Source organism: Magallana gigas, chromosome 6, assembly GCF_963853765.1.
Source record: "Magallana gigas chromosome 6, xbMagGiga1.1, whole genome shotgun sequence".
NCBI lineage: Eukaryota > Metazoa > Mollusca > Bivalvia > Ostreida > Ostreidae > Magallana > Magallana gigas.
The window spans coordinates 47,049,383-47,067,921 of record NC_088858.1 but is presented as its reverse complement, the minus strand read 5'-3'; the positions used below and the strand labels follow the sequence as shown (position 1 = coordinate 47,067,921).

Here is an 18,539-nt window from a genome sequence, read left to right as displayed (position 1 = left end):
AAAACAAACTTCGTAAACCCCCGGAGATGAAATTGTTATTTTGGCTAATTATTTAAATTAACATAGAATTTCAACATTAACACATGTGAGCGTATTATTGAAGTATATAACTATTAACACACGTGGGCGTATTATTGAAGTATCGGAAGCTCCCGGTCTGAACAAATTCAGATGGAATGTTGTCCATCCGATCCGAATTTTTTCCGATTTGGAGCTACAGACATGCAGATAATACAAAACAATAAAGTTTAAAGCAAACGCAAAAAAATACCGTATGCACATGTCGACTAGTGTAGTCGAACTCAAATATTTGGGTACGAGTGAACCACATAGTTTTTGGTACGACGTGAACATTTGAGTACGAGTCGGTTTGGTACGACTTGACTGTAATTGTATATTCAAGTTGGATTTTAATAAATTTCTAAAGCACCCGGCCCTGCGAATGTGTTCAGAATGTTTTCTTTATCGTTGCTAAGTATGTAAGAAATCCAGAGGTGCTCGAATGAAAGTTCACGAGACTTCAACGAGATTTGTTCAGTTCCTGTGAAATTTCGAGCGGAAGTATAAGTGTTCGGATAATATGGTCGTTTTTCATATCATATCCTACTTTGATTTATGTTAAAACATGAAAATCTTTTAAGGTGTATGTCTTATTTCACCGTCTAGCGGTTATTTATATTACGATAATATTCAGAATAGAGTTAATATCCGTGCTCAACCACGTGTAGAGTGGTTGAAAATATAAACATTGGGTTGATTAATAAAATCCTAGCCATGTTTGATGATTGTGGTGTGGAATACCATGTTTTTAGAAAAATAATGGGTGTCTGTATTGCATAAAAACCTAGTATATCGAGCCATTTTCAAGGAACATTCTGCATAAAACAGTATAGTCTGTTTCACTATTGATGCTATTACTAGGTCAGGCGCTTTGGTTTCTACAACTATTCATTTGTATATTAAGACAGTGATGGAAGCAACAACTTCTAAATGTGTATATTAATTTAGAAGCTGTTGCTTCCATCACTTTTTGGTGAATTGTAATAAAAATGTACATACCTGTGAAAGAAGTACAGTTGAAATCGACAAAATGGAAAATATCCAAGATTTTTTCATTGACAAATTATCCCTTTTCACTCAAACGAAAACTTTCTTACGGAGATTTATAATGGGAAATGTTTACATCTTTTCTCCATTCGGAAGTACTCGGGACACCTCGCACAATATTTTAACGTTATCATCCGGGCTTAATTATTGCTGATGCAATGCAAAATCTCCGTAGACTTTCTATTTAGGGATGTGTATTGAAACCTGAAGCGGAAGAGGGGGCGTTTCAAAACAGATAATCTTGACATTTTTCATATTAGTGGATGAACGTAGTTTGACCACAAAGGTATTTATTATTATCGAGATATCAAGCGAAAAGTGGTGGAAGCAAAAACTCGGGACAGAGTATAGTAATTACTAAACAAACAAAAAAACAAAAAGAAAAATTTGAATTTCTTTTTTGGGGGGAGATATTTTTTAGTTAACACATGGAGCTTTTATCATATTTCAAAGGGAAAATGATTTCTCCGAATACAGAAGAGAAATATAATGAAATAGGGCCGCATGGATGGGCTTAGTGTGAATGTTTACGAGGCGTATATGATGCACTGATATTTGGACAAGCAGTCAACGGTTTGATTTTAGGAGACACACCATGGATTATGATGCTCTCATTCAAAAGTTGGGAACGTTTGGTCCGTACCAAAAGCATCTCCTAATGATTGTTTTCTTTCCAATCATATTCAATTCCTTTGGAGCGCCTGTGTCTAATTTTATACTTGGAGAACATCTTCACAGGTAAGAAATGTTTTTAAAAATCATTAGATGGTTTCTATTTATAGCCCTGGGGATCTATTTTTACTAGGGAAATTAATGGCAGCATTTTTATAGCAATCAGTATTAAAATTTAATTTTTCCGATATTTTGACTGGCATGTGCATGGATATCAAACAACCTAGTAAAGTTATTTCTGTAACATTTTCATAAATATATACATAACTTAAACCCTTGCATTTAATCGCCCGTGAAATGAAGTGGACCTGTAAATGCATGAATGGACCCGCAACAAAAATATGGTTTTAAAAACCCCACTCATTCAAAATAAAATAGGGTAAAATTTATTAGAATATTGTCATGTTCTTAAATTAGAATTTTCGGCGTATACACGAGACTTTTCTCACTTCAAGCTGTAACTTGCAATGTTCAGACACTGTGAAAACAGTACACTTCAAAATACCAACTCCCTCAAGTTCTTTTTTTTTTAAATTGTAAATCTGAACACTTTTCGTAAATAGGCACTGTCACCCAGCCCAGGCACCGGAAAATAAACTTTTATTTCGTTGCATCCGATTGCACATCTGAACCTCGTGGCCGACGTATAGTATTCCGTTCGTAGTCTTTGGATTTTTTGGCATTTATTTCCTAATTTATGTGCACCTGTTTATTTTTTGTAAGTATTTTTCTGACCTTACAAAAAGTGCGCAAAATTTGATAATTTTATCGCGACCGAGTACAACGGCGAGGCAAGATGTATGTGCATTAGGGTGAGACATCGTCAGCAAAATACTTTCAACTGCTTAGAGATCTTTGGCTTATTCAGGGGTTGTAAAAATAGCGGTGATGAAAGAGAAGTTTGAGGGATAATGCATTTTACATGCAGGAGCGGTGTTCAGCTTTAAACTGTAATAGGAGATGTTTAAATTTATTAACTCCCTCTTAATTCGGTTCATCGGGATTCGAGGTTCGGGTACCTCATTCATCATAACACGTAAAACAAATCAAGTTTTATATGTTTATTAAACAAACAAATCAACAATAGGCAAATGAAAAGAGGAATGTAGAACCCTATGGTTGTCGAAAAGGAGTGGTAGACTTTAATGTAAACAATGAATAAATAACGACAAACTAATTAATATGCTGGGAGACACTAAAGAAAAATTTAGTTCTTGGTCAAATAAAACGATTTACCTATTGAGGTTAGACAGTTATAAACAGTTCAATAGAACTTTGCCACCGACTCATCAGATTTCCTAGGGTGTTCGGTATTTATAGGAATTTTACCCAATCAAAATAAAGATACTAAATATAGACGTTAACTAATAAAAACTCTAGTAACAAATACGATTAAAGAAATTAAACCAAACCCGATCGAGTATAACGGAAATAGAATAAAATTTACGTAAGTAATTGTTGATTCTACTATATTCCCCCTCCTTAAAAAAAATAAATTCGTTTGAATAACAATTGTTAATCTTTTTTAAACAATAACATGTAATATACAAACAAAATGAATAACAATTGTAAATTATTTTAACAATAACAATAAATCATAATTATCAAACTGAAAACGAATATTAACATTAACTCTAACAGTTAATATGAAGCTGAATAATTTCTGTTGGTTTTCCCAATCAGCTTTCCTGGGCATCCATTGCCTCTTCTGTAATGCAGGAAAACTTCCTCTCCCCGAATATCCACCGTCTCATCCATGCAAATATACTCCTCTCTCCATAAAATATCACCCACCAAAGGTCCTTGGATTAACTATATTCTCAAGAAACTGGCGACATCTTTTGACATACCGGGGTTTGGATTTGTGGTTTTTCTCCAGTCGGCTCTGGATAATGATATCCCTAGACTGCCGCTAATGGGCCCTGTACAGGTGTCGCGCAACCTGTCCCTGCTATACATGCTGGTAGGGGCACCTGTGAAACGGGCACCGTAAAGTGAGAACGAGGGCCTCGTGTGTCATCCTCCAGTGCTCCAGTAGGGCTGGCCACCGGGGAAACCCCTCAAGGCAACCCTCCGCCGGGCATGAAATGCTTACTTCGATGGATGGGGTCTCTGTCGACTTTTGTTCAGAGGGATTCTTATCTGGGACATGACCCCCCTCTGTAGCCCCTGGTCCAGTGTGTTCTGTCTTGTCCATAACATCTTCAATTGTGAGCAATTCTTCATCTCCTAAAAGAACCTCTAAAACGTCCATGCCAGAGATTTTAAAAAACCATACACACATAATATTTATAATATCCGGCAGAATAACCGCCTTATTATATGCATAATAATAATTACATTGTGTTTATTTATTGTATTGTTTTAGTAGATAAATGTTATGAAAAGTAAAAAAAAAATCTGTATATACATGTGTATTTGTTTTATATAGAATAAGGCGGGGGGGGGGGGGGTTCTATCCCGTCGGGTTTTTCTGGGTAAACCAACTGGAGTGGCGCTTGTAAGTTCTAAGGAGTCAGCTTCTTCCGTTCTGTCTAGCCAATTGCTGATGGGTTTTTTCCCAGTGTATTGTTTTAAATGATCGACAAGAATATTAATGCTTTTATTGGCCTCATTTCTTTGAATTTCTATGTAATGTCGGAAACTTTTCCCACAACCAAATAGGGGCCTGTCCAACCTTGTCCTAATTTATTATTTATAGCAGGGGGATACCATCTCCACACGGATTCACCTATTTTATATGACCTTTGTTTTAGACCCTTGTCATAATAAATTTTTTGACGACTTGCAGCAATGTTTGCTTTGTCACACACATATTCAAATGTAGATCTAATGGCGTTCTGTACCCATGCTACATACATTATTGGACAAAGATCAAGTTTTTCCCCAGGGGGAGGACCCACCATAATATCGATAGGTAAAGATTATTTTCGACCCAACATAATTAAATTTGCAGAACATTTTGTGGATTCATGTACGGTAGCTCTATACGCCATTATTAAGTGAAGGAGATGATCGTCCCAGTCATTTTTTTTTTGTTGACAAAGGCCGAAAGAATCTGAATTAGAGTGCGATCGAACCGATTGACAAGTCCATTAGATTGGGGACGGTACGGTTTAGTGCGAGTCTTTTCTATACCCAGCTTTTTACATAAAGCTATAAACAACTCGCTCTCAAATTCCCGACCCTGGTAGGTATGAATCTGAAGCAAGGTACCGTAGCGGCAAATAAATTCTGTTAGTAACTTGTCGGCAACAGTCATAGCTGTATGATTTTGGACTGTATAGGCCTCTTTCCATTTAGAGAAATAATACCCCACATTGATTATAAACTCATTTCCCTTTCTAGTCGTAGGAAGCCCCCTAAAATGTCTATTGCAATTCTCTCGATTGTTTTACCGATTGCTGTAAAGGGGATTAGCCTACCCCGGGACCCGGTTTCCTTCTAGCACACTAATCACACGCTTCACACCAGAGTTTAACATCCTCTGTCATTCTAGGCCAATACAATCGCCTTTTGACATTTTTTAAAGTTTTGCCCCTACCAAAATGACCCGCTAATATATCATTGTGTAAGTAATTAGGAATTTTATCTCTGACACTGGACGGAGCTACTATCTGATGAATTGTTTGCTTGGCTGCATTTTCCTAACATGTTGGATATAAAATTTCATTTTTAAAAATTTTAAACTATTCCCACATGATGTTCATGATCTTGACTAGGTGTGAACAATTTTTATCTACACTCTTGGGGGGGTTTATTTTGATTATTTCTCTTAATATTTAGAAATTCACCAATTTCAGGATCTTCCTGTTGCCATTTTATAATATTTTCTACACCCCAGTGTTCAACCCAGTTTCCAACTCGGACCCATTAAAAATGAAGTAAACATTTAATTTATTTTGATCTACTTTTGGGGAGTTTTCACAAGTTTCAGGATCCACCAGACAGTTAGGACAACGTTCTCTTCTTACATTATCTAATTGGTCTTCTTGACAATCCATCAGCATTGATATGATTTCCACTTTTGCGGTGCTGGATTTCAAAATCAAACGTGTCTATTACAGATATCCATCTAGCGAGCATGCCCTCTGCACCTTTAAAATTTTTAACCACACAAGGAATGCATGATCTGTGCGCAAAAGAAAATGTCTACCCAAGAGAAAATGTTTAAATTGTTTTCACATCTCTACAACGGCCAACAATTCTCTATGAGTAACACAATAATTTTGTTGGGTTTTACTTAAAGTTTTAATGGCGTACGCGATGACCTTTTCTTCTCCATTCTGTACTTGAGACAAAGCACCCCCTATTCCTACTAAACTTGCGTCTGTATAAAGAATGAACGGATCAGTGCTATTAGGATACGACAGAAGAGGCGCGGATATGAAACACTGCTTTAACCCATCGAACGCTTTTTGACAAGATTCGTCCCAACATAATTTTCTGTTTTAGCGCGTAAGTTTAGTTAAAGGAGATGCTATTGTAGAAAACTCAGGTATAAATTGGCGATAGTACCCGGTTAAACCGAGGAAACTTTTAACTTCAGACATGTTTCTTGGTTCTGGTCAGCCTTGAACGGCTTTGGCTTTTCTGGATTGCATGCTATACCTGATTCACTAACAATGTGTCCCAAATATACCAAAGACGTTTGGAATAAAGTACATTTCTTTGGCTTTAATTTTGAATGCGCTCTTCGTATACATTGTAGAACGTCACTTAAATTTGACAAAGCAGTTTCAAAATCTATATCAAAAACTATAAAGTCATCTAAATAGCATATACATTTTGAATACCGCAATACCCCAAGAACTCCAACTCCATAAGTCGAGAAAAAGTGGCAGGTGCGTTCGTTAGGCCAAATGGCATGACGTTAAAATGAAAAAAAAAAAGCCGTTATGAGTAACAAAAGCCGTTTTTTCTTTATCTTCGTCTACCATCTTCACTTGCCAGTAACCACTAGCCAGTTCTACAGTAGAAAAATATTTCGCATGGGCTAACGTTTGCAAGGCCTCGTCTAGCTGCAATAATGTAGCCCTCTCCCGATTTTTTTTTGGGGGGAGAGGGCTACAACTCCATAGGATCTCCGTAATGGTGCAAGTGCGGGAGTGATTCACTCCCGCAACGATTTCGTCTCAAATCGTACATAAATGACAATAACATTTGCATTTCTTACCTGAACTCAAACATTGTAGATGTCTATGGCATAAATTATTCCAAAAATATCAAGTATAGTCCATATATCGGTTATTTTTCGTGTTTGTCAATAACAAAAGTTGAATTTGTCCGCCATGTTTACTGACCTTGACCGGTTTTATTTTGGGACAGCCAATGAGAATTCAGGAGCGGATCTTGAACTGAATATAGGAATTCCCCTATTTTAAACATAATTAACGCGATAAATATGAATTTTCCATTATATATCATTTTCTGAAACGATGTTTTAGTGATAGAACGAGGTAAGATCGATTATTTACACTGTCATTCACGTTATCAAGCCCATCAAAACTCCAAGCGTAAATCCCATACAATCACGCGAGAACTGTCATGGCTGCTAAAAAAGACGACTGGTAAACATGCTGATATGTTTTATCTGGTTTTGATTTAGATACGGTTAATTTGTTCAACCTGAATTGAAAAATCATTTTATCCAAAGGAAGTCAAATATAAAATTGATCTTTACATACCGAAGTAGGTCGCATTAAAAAATTAATTTTGCACCATTACGGAGATCCTGTGGAATTGTAGCCCTCTCCAGTAAACATCAGATATAAAAAATCGGAGAGGGCTACATTATTGCAGCTAGGCCTCGTCAATTCTTGGAAGTGGAAAAGCGTCTTTCTTTGTGACGAAATTAAACTTCGGGTATTCAATACAAAATTGAATTGTTCCGTCAGACTTGGTAACTAGAACAACAGGAGCAGCCCAGGAGCTTTGACTATGTTCTATCGCATTTTTGTCTAGCATACTCCGAACTTCCTTGTCTATGGCTAACTTTTTAACTGACGAAACTCTTCGAGGGGGGATTTTAATAGGCGCATGTTCCCCAGTATCTATTTTATGTTCAACCACAATGGTTTTTCCAAAACTACCGCAGGTCCTACAAAAACATCCGAAAATTCAAATAATAACTCCTTAATTCTTTTTTTTTCCTGACAAATCATAATTTCTACTATGAGGATATCATGTGTATACACATTGTTACCAATTTTAAAAGTTTCTTTTTTCCCCCAAGATCGGTAACTCATTACCAGAGGCTGTAACCAGCGTGATTGAAGCGCTTTCTATATCAGCCCTATAACTAGTTTCAACGGTTTCGATTGTATTTTGGGAAATTAAAGTTTCGGAACACCCAGTATCTACCAAAAAATTAACTTTGTCATGCTACAGCGTTAAAGGCAAATAAAATGCACTAAAAGTAACCGTATTCAACACAACTGTTTGCCCTATAATGTTACCAATTGCAGATTGCGGCCTACAATTTTCACCGACTTTGGCTGAGACTTCGGGCTCGAACTCAGCCCCTGGGAGTTTAATGGGAGTTTAAAGGACCACTATCAACTTCTATATTTTCTTTTGTAGTTTCTGTTTGATCGCAACAGTTGCTTGCATAATGACCAAATTTACGACCGCGGCACGTGATACTTCTGCGATAAATTCTTCTTTGCGTTCGAGTGAGAATGTATTAGACGTGTTTGTTGATACACGTAGGGGTGCATTAGGCCCTTGAGAGCCGGTACTCCAATGGGTTTGAGGAGAAGAACTTATAAAAATAAAAGCGGTTGAAGTGAACAAAGACCGACTGGATTTTACTGGACTTTCCTTATTTGTTTTAGAATCTTCATAATTTTCAAAATCTTCCAAAAATCTCTCATAAATTTTTCCTTTGCCACTCCAGCCGGGTTGAAAGTATTGAAGGTAATCCCCCAAATGTGTCATGACGAAAGATGCCACGGATTACTCGAATCCCGGACGAGCCCCTAAAATTATGTTATAGGAGATCTTTAAATTAATTAACCCCTCTTAATTCAGTTCATTGTGATTCGAGGTTCCGTTGCCTCATTTATTATAACACGTAAGACACAAAAAGGTTTTTTTTTATGTTTAGTAGACAAAAAAACAACAATAGGCAAATAAAAGGAGGAATGCAAATCCCTATGGTTATCGAAAAGGAGTGGTGGACTTTAATGTAAACAATGAATAAATAACGACAAACTAATTACTATGCTAAGAGATACTAGAGAAAAATTTAGTTCTTGGTCAAATAAAACGAAAAGAATTTGTACTAACCTATAGAGGTTAGAGACATAAACAGTTCAATAGATTTGGACACAGATTTCTTAGAGTGTTCGGTATTTACAGGAATCTTACCAAATCAAAATAAAGATACTAGATGTAGAAAAACTCTAGTAACAAATACGATTAAAGAAAATAAACCAAACCCGATCGCATATATAACGGAAATAGAATAAAATTTACGTAAGTAATTGTTGACTCTATTACAAAACAATGTTTAATTCAATATAATATATTGAGTGAGATTAGGCAACAGGCACAGCCTATTTAAGCCCTCTCCCTTCCTTATGTTCTATCTCTTTTTTATTCCTATCTCTCATGGCATGCATTGCTTCATTCGACAAAATCGTATTGTGTATTCGCTCGAGAAAGTACATTTCAAACAGGATGCAACACGTTAAGGCGTACCCCCTTCTTAATATATATTGATTTAGAAGGAAAGAAATTTACCCCCAGCATCATTTTTTAAAGAGTAATAAAATCTGTAGAGGAATGTGGATCAAATTTTAGATACTAACACTTACGTACCACAACGAATGATGATTGTAGATCTAAGTTGTGTAATGTATTTGCTAAAAAAAAAATTATTTTCAATAACCAGGATTTTCCAATAACGATGTTACGTTACAGGCAGCTCTTTTTGTAATTAAAAACTCACTATATTGTACTATAAAGCACACAACATCATCTAACTTTGACATTGTTACATGTTTGTGTTTGATGTAGAAATTACTCTGTATAGGGTTATTTTTGCACTTCATCACTTGAAAACAGTTTTAACGATTCTGCTTCACAGTGAATAACATCTCAAGCCATCGCATGTATTTCCATTTCGTTTCCGACTCAGTCGGATCAGATTTCAACTCTCTACTTGTGTCAAATCCATTAAAATTCAGCTGAAGGCGCATCCATTTTGAATATTGTTAGTGTTGTTGTTTTACCCTCATACGCGCCGCTTCATTTACATTATTTACAATTTTGATCAATGAACCTTCACATTTTATGATTTGAAAATATTTTATTAAATGATAAGAAATGAATTTAATAATTTTTGTTTGTTGGTCGACGTATTAAAGGAAAAATTGACCGGCTACGCGCATTGATTTAAAAGTTGTTCGGGCAATTTTTTCTTTGATACGTCGATCAATAGAAAAAAAATTAAATTCATTTCTTAAAAAGAGAAACAGACGTCGACGCCAAAAGAGGAATAATGCGTATTTATTACTTAGGGCGCTTTCCATTTACGTTGCCTCGCCGGCGACGTTATCGGGAAATGGGGATGTTAATGGAACGTCACAATGATCCAACGATGACGATTGCAGCTTAAAACAGATACCTATCTTAAAATTTGATCCAGAATTTTTGGCTTTTTGCAGATTTAATGTATTTCAATATAGTAAGACAAATTGTAGTTTTAGAAATATTGGTTTTGTAGAATATGATAACCTCGACTCCACATTGTTTCCTAATCGGCAACGGTATATTGCGTTGCTACAATCACTCGCTGGCGACGCGCGTTCCAGCAATCGGCGACGAAGGCAAAACCGGCGATGCCGGTTAAATGGAAAGCACCCTATATGTCAGCTTTAAGGTAGCTCGTGGTTTGGCTGACGTCATAATAGGAATCGACGCAGAAAGTTGACTGTCTTGGCAAAATAATAAATAATAAAAAGAATTAAAAACAATATTCAGCAACATTTCTAAAAAGCTTGAATGCATCATACAAATATTTAATTAACACGTTTAGAATTTAAAGACATGTAAGGATTTCAATTGTTCTAAAAATTATGAGTGTCTGTTGAACTGTTCTAATTAATGTAATGTGTAGGCAACTAAATGAATAAAACTTCACTATTACATTAAAATTCTCAACCACTGATCAAAAGAAATTAAAAAAAAACTTAAGCTTATTATAATACAATTAAAAACTATTGATGAATTGATTGAGATTCTATTATTTGAAAAAATTATAATTCTTCTCTCCAAAACCCCGCATTAATTGCACCTATGCATTTGATATCAATTTATAATTCATCATAATATCTATTAAGTAATTCCATAAGCTAATAATTTTGGCTTATTAATCAACACTTAAGCTTTAAAGATGTAAGATTAATGCCTTATGCATTGCATCTGGTCTTCCATATTTAGACTTGATAAAGGTAATCAACTTTACACGCATTATTTGTCATTTTATTGGTTTGAATGTATTTACAATTTTTAAAAGTATCTCTCTCTCTCTCTCTCTCTCTCTCTCTCTCTCTCTCTCTCTCTATATATATATATATATATATATATATATTTATATATAAACATTATAACATTATAAAAAAATTTATTCATTGAAAAAGAGACTTTGGATATATATATATATATATATATATATATATATATATATATATATATATATATATATATATATATATATATATATATATCTTTTAGGTGTAAAATCCCTGACTTGGAGAACGACTCCTATGCAGTGCAGGGACAGCATCATAAAGATTTGATAAATTTAACAATTCCGGTAAAGTTGGATGGAAGCTACGACGAATGCAAAATCATAGTCAACGGAACGCTTGAAACATGTTCTGAGTGGGTATATGATTATTCAGTGTTTACCCGAACAGTAAATTCTCAGGTAAAAACAATTCAATATCAAAAAAGTATTGACTCAATACAAACATGTGTTCATGTGGTAGGAATAGTACGTGTTCTGATATTTCACACTTTCAGAAGTAACTCACTTAATGTTAATAATGAGCACAAAATGTTGAAGACTAAAATATATTATAAGTGATTTTTTACAATGTAGAAATTTTTACTCAAGTGTTAAAGTTTATTTATCCAATAAGATAACACATCTATAATGTGCATTTTTGCAGTTTAACTTGGTTTGTGACGACACGTATCTTCACTCCCTGTCTGTATCAGCCTATTTCTTTGGATACGTCTTGGCCACTGTTACCCTGTGTCCACTGGGGGATGTGTGAGTTTACTTTTGTGTTGATTGGTTTATTTATATACTGTAACTATATGACCAATGAAATATTTATGGTATTATGAATGAATTTCTGAAATTATACCTCATATGACATAATGTCGTGCATTTGTACAGTACATGTAAATATATATTAAATTGCACTTTATGTTAAAAGTAATTGTCGGTGCATAGTATGTTTGTTGCACTGTTATTTTATAATGATAATCAATGTTTTGATTATATTTTTATAACAAGAAAATCTGGTGTATGACATCAAACCGGGGTTTTTTGTGTGAACAGTATCCATAACCCATTTGTCAACCCTGAATTGATAAGTATTACCTATGCAGAGAATCGAGCTACTCTATATGCAAATGTTCTGCCAAAAAGTTATCAAAAATCAAAACCCAAGTAATTATATCATTTAAAATTTTCTAGTAGTTTACTGCAATTTACGTACAAAGATAATGCAATGTTTTAATAAATATATCTCCTCTGTGTTAAAATATGGTTCACTAGTAAAGTGCAGGTCTTTTTTTAGTTGATCTTTACTAAACTTGACAATTTATCAACCTGCAGCAAGTGTAATTAAAGGGGCTTCGTCTCGATATTGGTCTAAAATTATTTTTTTTATTTTAATGTTTACAATGCTTCAGTTAGGCATATTTAATAGGGAACCAAAATTACAGTCTCATTCGTCTAGTTGTAAGCGAGTTACATGGCATACAATTCTTTGATATGTAAACAAAGCCTTTGTTTACATTTTGAACTTTGAAGAAAAAATGACAGTTTTAGACCTAAAGTGAATGTGTTGAACTTTATAAAATTTTTGTTTATGCTTAAAATGAATAAAGAGATGGACTAATTAGCTGGAAAAAGATTTTTACTTGTATTTTGTACTTTTGTAAACAAAAGCAGGGCACGAGCCTTGTTTACATGACAAAGAATTGTGAGCCCTGTATCTTGCTTGTAACTCAGCGACTGACTCTCAGATTTCACTTGGTTATTTGAAATGCATTTGTAAATTATTGTAAATAATAAAAACAGAAAAATAGATCTTGTCCAAAATCGTGACCATGCCCCTTTAAGAAAAAATCTAAAATGATTGACCTTGGGTGTTTGATGCACGCTCTTTATATCGGTTATGAAGAGTGGTTCTGTAATCCTAAAAGCAAAACCCAGTTAAATTTCTTAAATATCCAAAGCCTTAAATAACTGAGTAAAACAAACATAAGGTGTTTGTCAGCTGAACAATAATCAATCCTGCAAAAGATTTATGAAATAGAGATTGATTAATTTCTGCTTTGTATGATAATGAGTAAGAATATGAGAGGAAAGGGTATTGAAGGGAACTACATATAACTCGCGGGCTCAGTCCAATGCATTATATCACTATTAATTACACACGGTTTAATTATAGGCTAAGTATTATAATAACAAAATTGAGTTCAAAGCCGGAAGAAATATAATTTCCATGGTCAGGACATAAACAACAGCATTTTTTAAAGATATCTTTCCATAACATTTTGGTTTTATAATATACTATTCATGTTTACATGTATTAACACCTTAGGGTTCAGACGACTTATATGTGATGTTCATACAATAATATAAAAACATCTTAAGATTAACCCCTTTAAAACACCCCTTCTAGCTTGTCGGGTTTTAATACAAAGCTACATGTAATTCAAAGTAAACAGAGATATTGCAATGCAAAGGCAATGGAAATTGTTGAAAAAATGTTGGAAAGTCCAGATTACTAGTACTGCAGAATAGAGAAAAGATGTTAGCATATCCTATTACATTCCCAATTTACTTTATATCACTTATAAATGTATTATAAATTCATCTATATCAATGAATACAAGGGTCATATTTTTTATTTCGATTTTGATTTTTAATGCCGCTACCTTGATATCCAAATGAATCACCAGAGAAGGCATTTTATTGTTTAAATATGTAAACAGAAAATGCACATAAGACGTGGCATAAAGGCGCAAAATTAACAACTAGGCAATGACCTCGTGTTTCGAGTGCGCAATCGGATGTATCAAATCGGAGGGTTTATAAACATTTACTGGTGAAGTTCAGCTATCAGGTTTTGAAAGGTGACCGTGTAACGGCTACAATGTTCCATCTCTTTTGTATAACCTTTAAGATACTTTTCTGTTGACTGAATGACAAATTTTCACCCTGTTCTATAACTAGTCAAATATAAAATTTTGATTTACACAAATGTAAAATTATGATATAGATTTGATGGATACCTATTACTTTTCCCCCAAAAAATTATAAACAGTAAATCTTTAATTTATTCAAACAAATCTTACACTGTTTATTTAAAAATATACTTATCTACTGATCTTAGATTACAGAGGGTTGTGTATATAGCTTTCGATGGATTACATTACACATGGCGACCGGGCAAGCCTTTGGGTTTCTATTGTGTAGTACATCCAGAATATGGTATGTAGGATCCAAACTCAATACGTCAATTGTAATCTAGCACCATATGATTTAGAAACGGATAGGAATAACCAATCTAGCTTTACGTAATAAAAACTGACCCTCAATTCTTAGTTATGAAATAAAAATCTTGTTAAAATTTGGTATCAACATACTGTATAAACAGAGTTATTTTCGGTCTGTAGACAATTAAGTCTAAGGTTACCTAATAGTTGAACTATGACAGATAACAATGTTTAAAAAAAGTTAAAATCGTTGTTTTTTTGTGTATAGGATTAAAGCATTATTTTTTTTTTGTATCTTTGTAAAGGTCGTGTTTTGTAGAATCGGAAGACGAAAAATGGTTGTTATCGCATCTACTGTTGAATTCCTCGCCAACATTATTATGCCATTCTCGTATAACGTGTACATGTTCATCGTCCTTCGTTTCCTGGACGGAGCAGCTGGATTGGCTTATTATCAGGGAGCATTCATTATAGGTATCTTATTTAATTTAAAGATGTTAAAACAAAAACTTATCATTGCTTCTTCGAATAGTCAAATTACTTACGTAAAACATAATCAAATTGGGATTATTTAGTTGGTCGCCAAAGTAGTGTGTTTATTATCATAATCATTGAATGATTCATTTTGACGTCGTCGTGTTAATAACTTCCGTCAAGTGAGCAGTTGAAATAACGTGCTATGTTTATTTGTCTGCTTAACAACTTTTCATTACGCACGTCACTTATTTTGTATGCACACATCGTTGCGGTTATGGGACTATAGGTTTTAAAAAATAATGGTTGTTTAAATTAAATTCCAAACTCTAATTTCTATTGAATTAAGTCAATTGGAAGAGCTCTTATGAGAATACTTTTATAGAAGCATTTGCTTGTACTTTCAATTGTCCTTTTTTGCCAAAATAGAAGAACGATAATTTCATCTTTATTAGTTTTGAAAATCGGTATTTTGAAAAAGCTTCCTCGCACATTTTCATGTACATGTTTCACACACTATAATTAGTATGATGTCAATATAGATCTAACGTACAGATTTTACAATCGTAGCAGTAGAGGAACCATTCCAAACTATTACTTTTACATGTAGAACCTATTAGTATGTATGCCAATAACTTAACCTTGGATACATAATTTTGTACATTATAAAATAAAAAATATTATCAGGCATGGAGATGGTTGGGCCATCTAAACGCCTATTTTCGGGCACGCTGATTTTGGAGGTCTACGTCTTTGGAGAGTTTTTACTGGTGTTCTTTGCCTACTTTATACGGGACTGGCGATGGCTTCAACTTGCCTTAGGCGTTCCTATGGTCTCTGCTGTTTGTTATTGGTGGTAAGTAATGATGTACCTACAGGTATATTATGTGAGATTCCTATTTATCGACTTTGGGTTTGTTTTACAATTCATAATGGTTGCATGTTTAATATCAAACTGCGATCGATTGATTTCAAGATATTTTGCTAAAATATAAGTAAAGTTGTTTTCATTTTTTCCGGCTTTCTCTGTTAATTTTTATAATCTTTACAGGCCGCAAGTACTTCCCGAATCTCCTAGATGGCTTCTTTCTCGCGGGAAAAATAAGGAAGCTGTAAAAATACTAAAGAAAGCGGCAAAAACTAACAAAGTCCACTTTGAGGATCTGCCAAGCAACTTCAGGCTTGAAGAGGAGGACAGAGGGTTGAAGGAAATCTTCAGAGAATTTTTTCATTCCAAAAAGCTTCTCTTTAGATGGATAATTATTGTCCTAAACTGGTTCGTCATATCGAGCAATGTCATTTATTTTATCAGTTTACTGCTAAATTACATTTTAGAAATATACAGCTGAGTTAAACCCTTAAATCATATAAACTGTTATCCAAATATTCAGAATATTGTCAACATTATTATTTCAATTAGGTTTGTTATATCATCTATATACTACGGATTGACTCTGAATATTGGAAAGCTAGGAGGCAATCTATACATCAATTTCACGGTAGCAGCAGTGATGGAATTTCTGGGCAACCTGCTCTGTTTGTTGATGGATAAAACAGGACGTAAAGCTATGCATCTGTCTTTGATGTTCCTAACTGGAGCGGCGTGTCTTTCTTCTGCAATTCCTGTTCTATTCGGAAATGAATGTAAGAATTGCATTTTATTTCTGTGTTATCATGTCTCAAGTTTATCTCTATGAAGTGGCATCTACTCAGTATTGTACTTTTTTTTCAATAGCATATTAACTAAGAAAACAAAAACCAAGATGTGTGTTAATATAATGCTACATATTATTTCTTTGCGTGAATCGAACGAAATGAGTACTAAATTGACGATATATTTTCCATGTTGAGGGGTGATCATTTTTCCCAACATTAACAATTTGTTAACCATTATACATGTACCAACCTTAAGTTTTTATTTATTTTACTCCTCTACATGTATCACATCCTTTTGATATCTTCTAAATTTATCTATTTCTTTGTTTTAGCTCACAACTGGATTATGGTTGCATTGTCAATGGTTGGAAAGTTTGGGATTTCGGGAGTATATGGGGAAGTTTTTATTTACACTGGAGAACTGTTTCCCACTGTCGTTCGCAGCTTTGTGATAGCAGTATGTAGTTTTGGAGGAAGAATTGGATCCAATTCCTCACCATATATGTTCCGTCTGGTAAGATGAGAATATCACTTTTGTATTACAAAAATACGTTTATTGATCTGTCACGTTAGTATATAATAGCATAGTATAAAAACATCTCTCATATTGATAACTTGTAACGTAAAAAAAAAATAATACACATTCTCTTTCATTTATAATTGTTCAAATGTTTTCACAAGTTCCAAGCCAGTAATATAACAGATAAAAACCCTTTTTTAGGCGGATGGCAAAATGAAAAAAGCATTGCCTTTGTTGATATACGGTGTTGTCACCATCTTTGTGGCATTCCTTTCAATATTACTACCGGAAACCAAGAAACGGAAGCTGCTTGAGCAAGTGGAAGACGTAGAGCACGAGGAGGATCTAATGGTTGACAGGTGCGTTTTATTGCATGGTAAACAAAAGAGACATATTAAAGCTCTTATATTGTAATTTGTTTTCGATTTTCTGAATTATAACTTAATAAGGATTAATATTGTAAATATATGAAAGATTATTGAACTGTTTGTTTAACATTTAAAAACGTAGCAGAAATGATTAGCAAATTCAATACAAGCAAACAGGTAATGTTAACATATTAGAAAGGACAAATTACAATTGTCTTTTATCGGATTGAACATCTTTAGCTTTATATTTGAATGCATAAACGGGCATTTACATTTCCTTTTTTATATCTATATATTTTTTATTTAAACAGTTGATAGCAGCAGAGTGTGTTTGTTTTACATAAAACCATATTGTTTATCTACTTTCAGTGACAGTGATCTTCCTAAGACTTCAGAAGGATCAGAAGATTCAGATTGCGAAAGAGTACGGCTTACAGATATAAACAATAAGACTAAGAATGATAGAATGCAATGAGCAACATACTGACCTCCGCAAAAACGTCTTAAATATATATATGTAGAAGATTTTAAAGTATTTTAAGATAAAATTGATGTGCTCTCAATTACGAAATCAATCCTCTATTTTGATTTTATGTATTGTTTATGGGTTGGTAGTTTTATTGTATAAAAATATCACGTAATAATAAAAAACGCATATTGACTCATTGTTTAAATCGCCTTGCCTTACCGTTAGCCATCCAATTCTCCTTTGGAAATTTCATGCCCCGATAGTTACATTTTAAATATGACCTGATTGATTTTTGCAACGACAACTATGTACATGCAAAGTTAGGAAACATGTTGGTAATGATATTGTCGTACAACTGTTAAATGTGTCATGCATATTAGGCACCGACGTGCCTTTAAATACAAACTTGACTCAACTTATCGTTCAATAAACTTTGAATTATTTTCTTTTTGAAACTTTAACAAACAACAAATAAAAATTGAAACCAATTGCCACAAAATTTAAAAAACTACAATTGATATAT

At 34.0% G+C, this 18,539-nt stretch overlaps 1 protein-coding gene across 1 annotated transcript; it reads left to right on the top strand.

Moving 5' to 3' along the window:
• Positions 1–1,667: 1,667 nt before the first annotated feature.
• On the top strand, positions 1,668–18,183 carry LOC105337035 (organic cation transporter protein). Its single transcript, XM_034467584.2, has 10 exons — positions 1,668–1,845; positions 11,521–11,716; positions 11,961–12,064; positions 14,849–15,003; positions 15,691–15,859; positions 16,055–16,279; positions 16,424–16,647; positions 16,992–17,173; positions 17,381–17,538; positions 17,917–18,183. Exons 1-10 carry the CDS (start codon positions 1,703–1,705, stop codon positions 18,020–18,022), a joined length of 1,662 nt encoding a protein of 553 aa, XP_034323475.2. The 5' UTR covers positions 1,668–1,702; the 3' UTR covers positions 18,023–18,183.
• Positions 18,184–18,539: the final 356 nt, after the last annotated feature.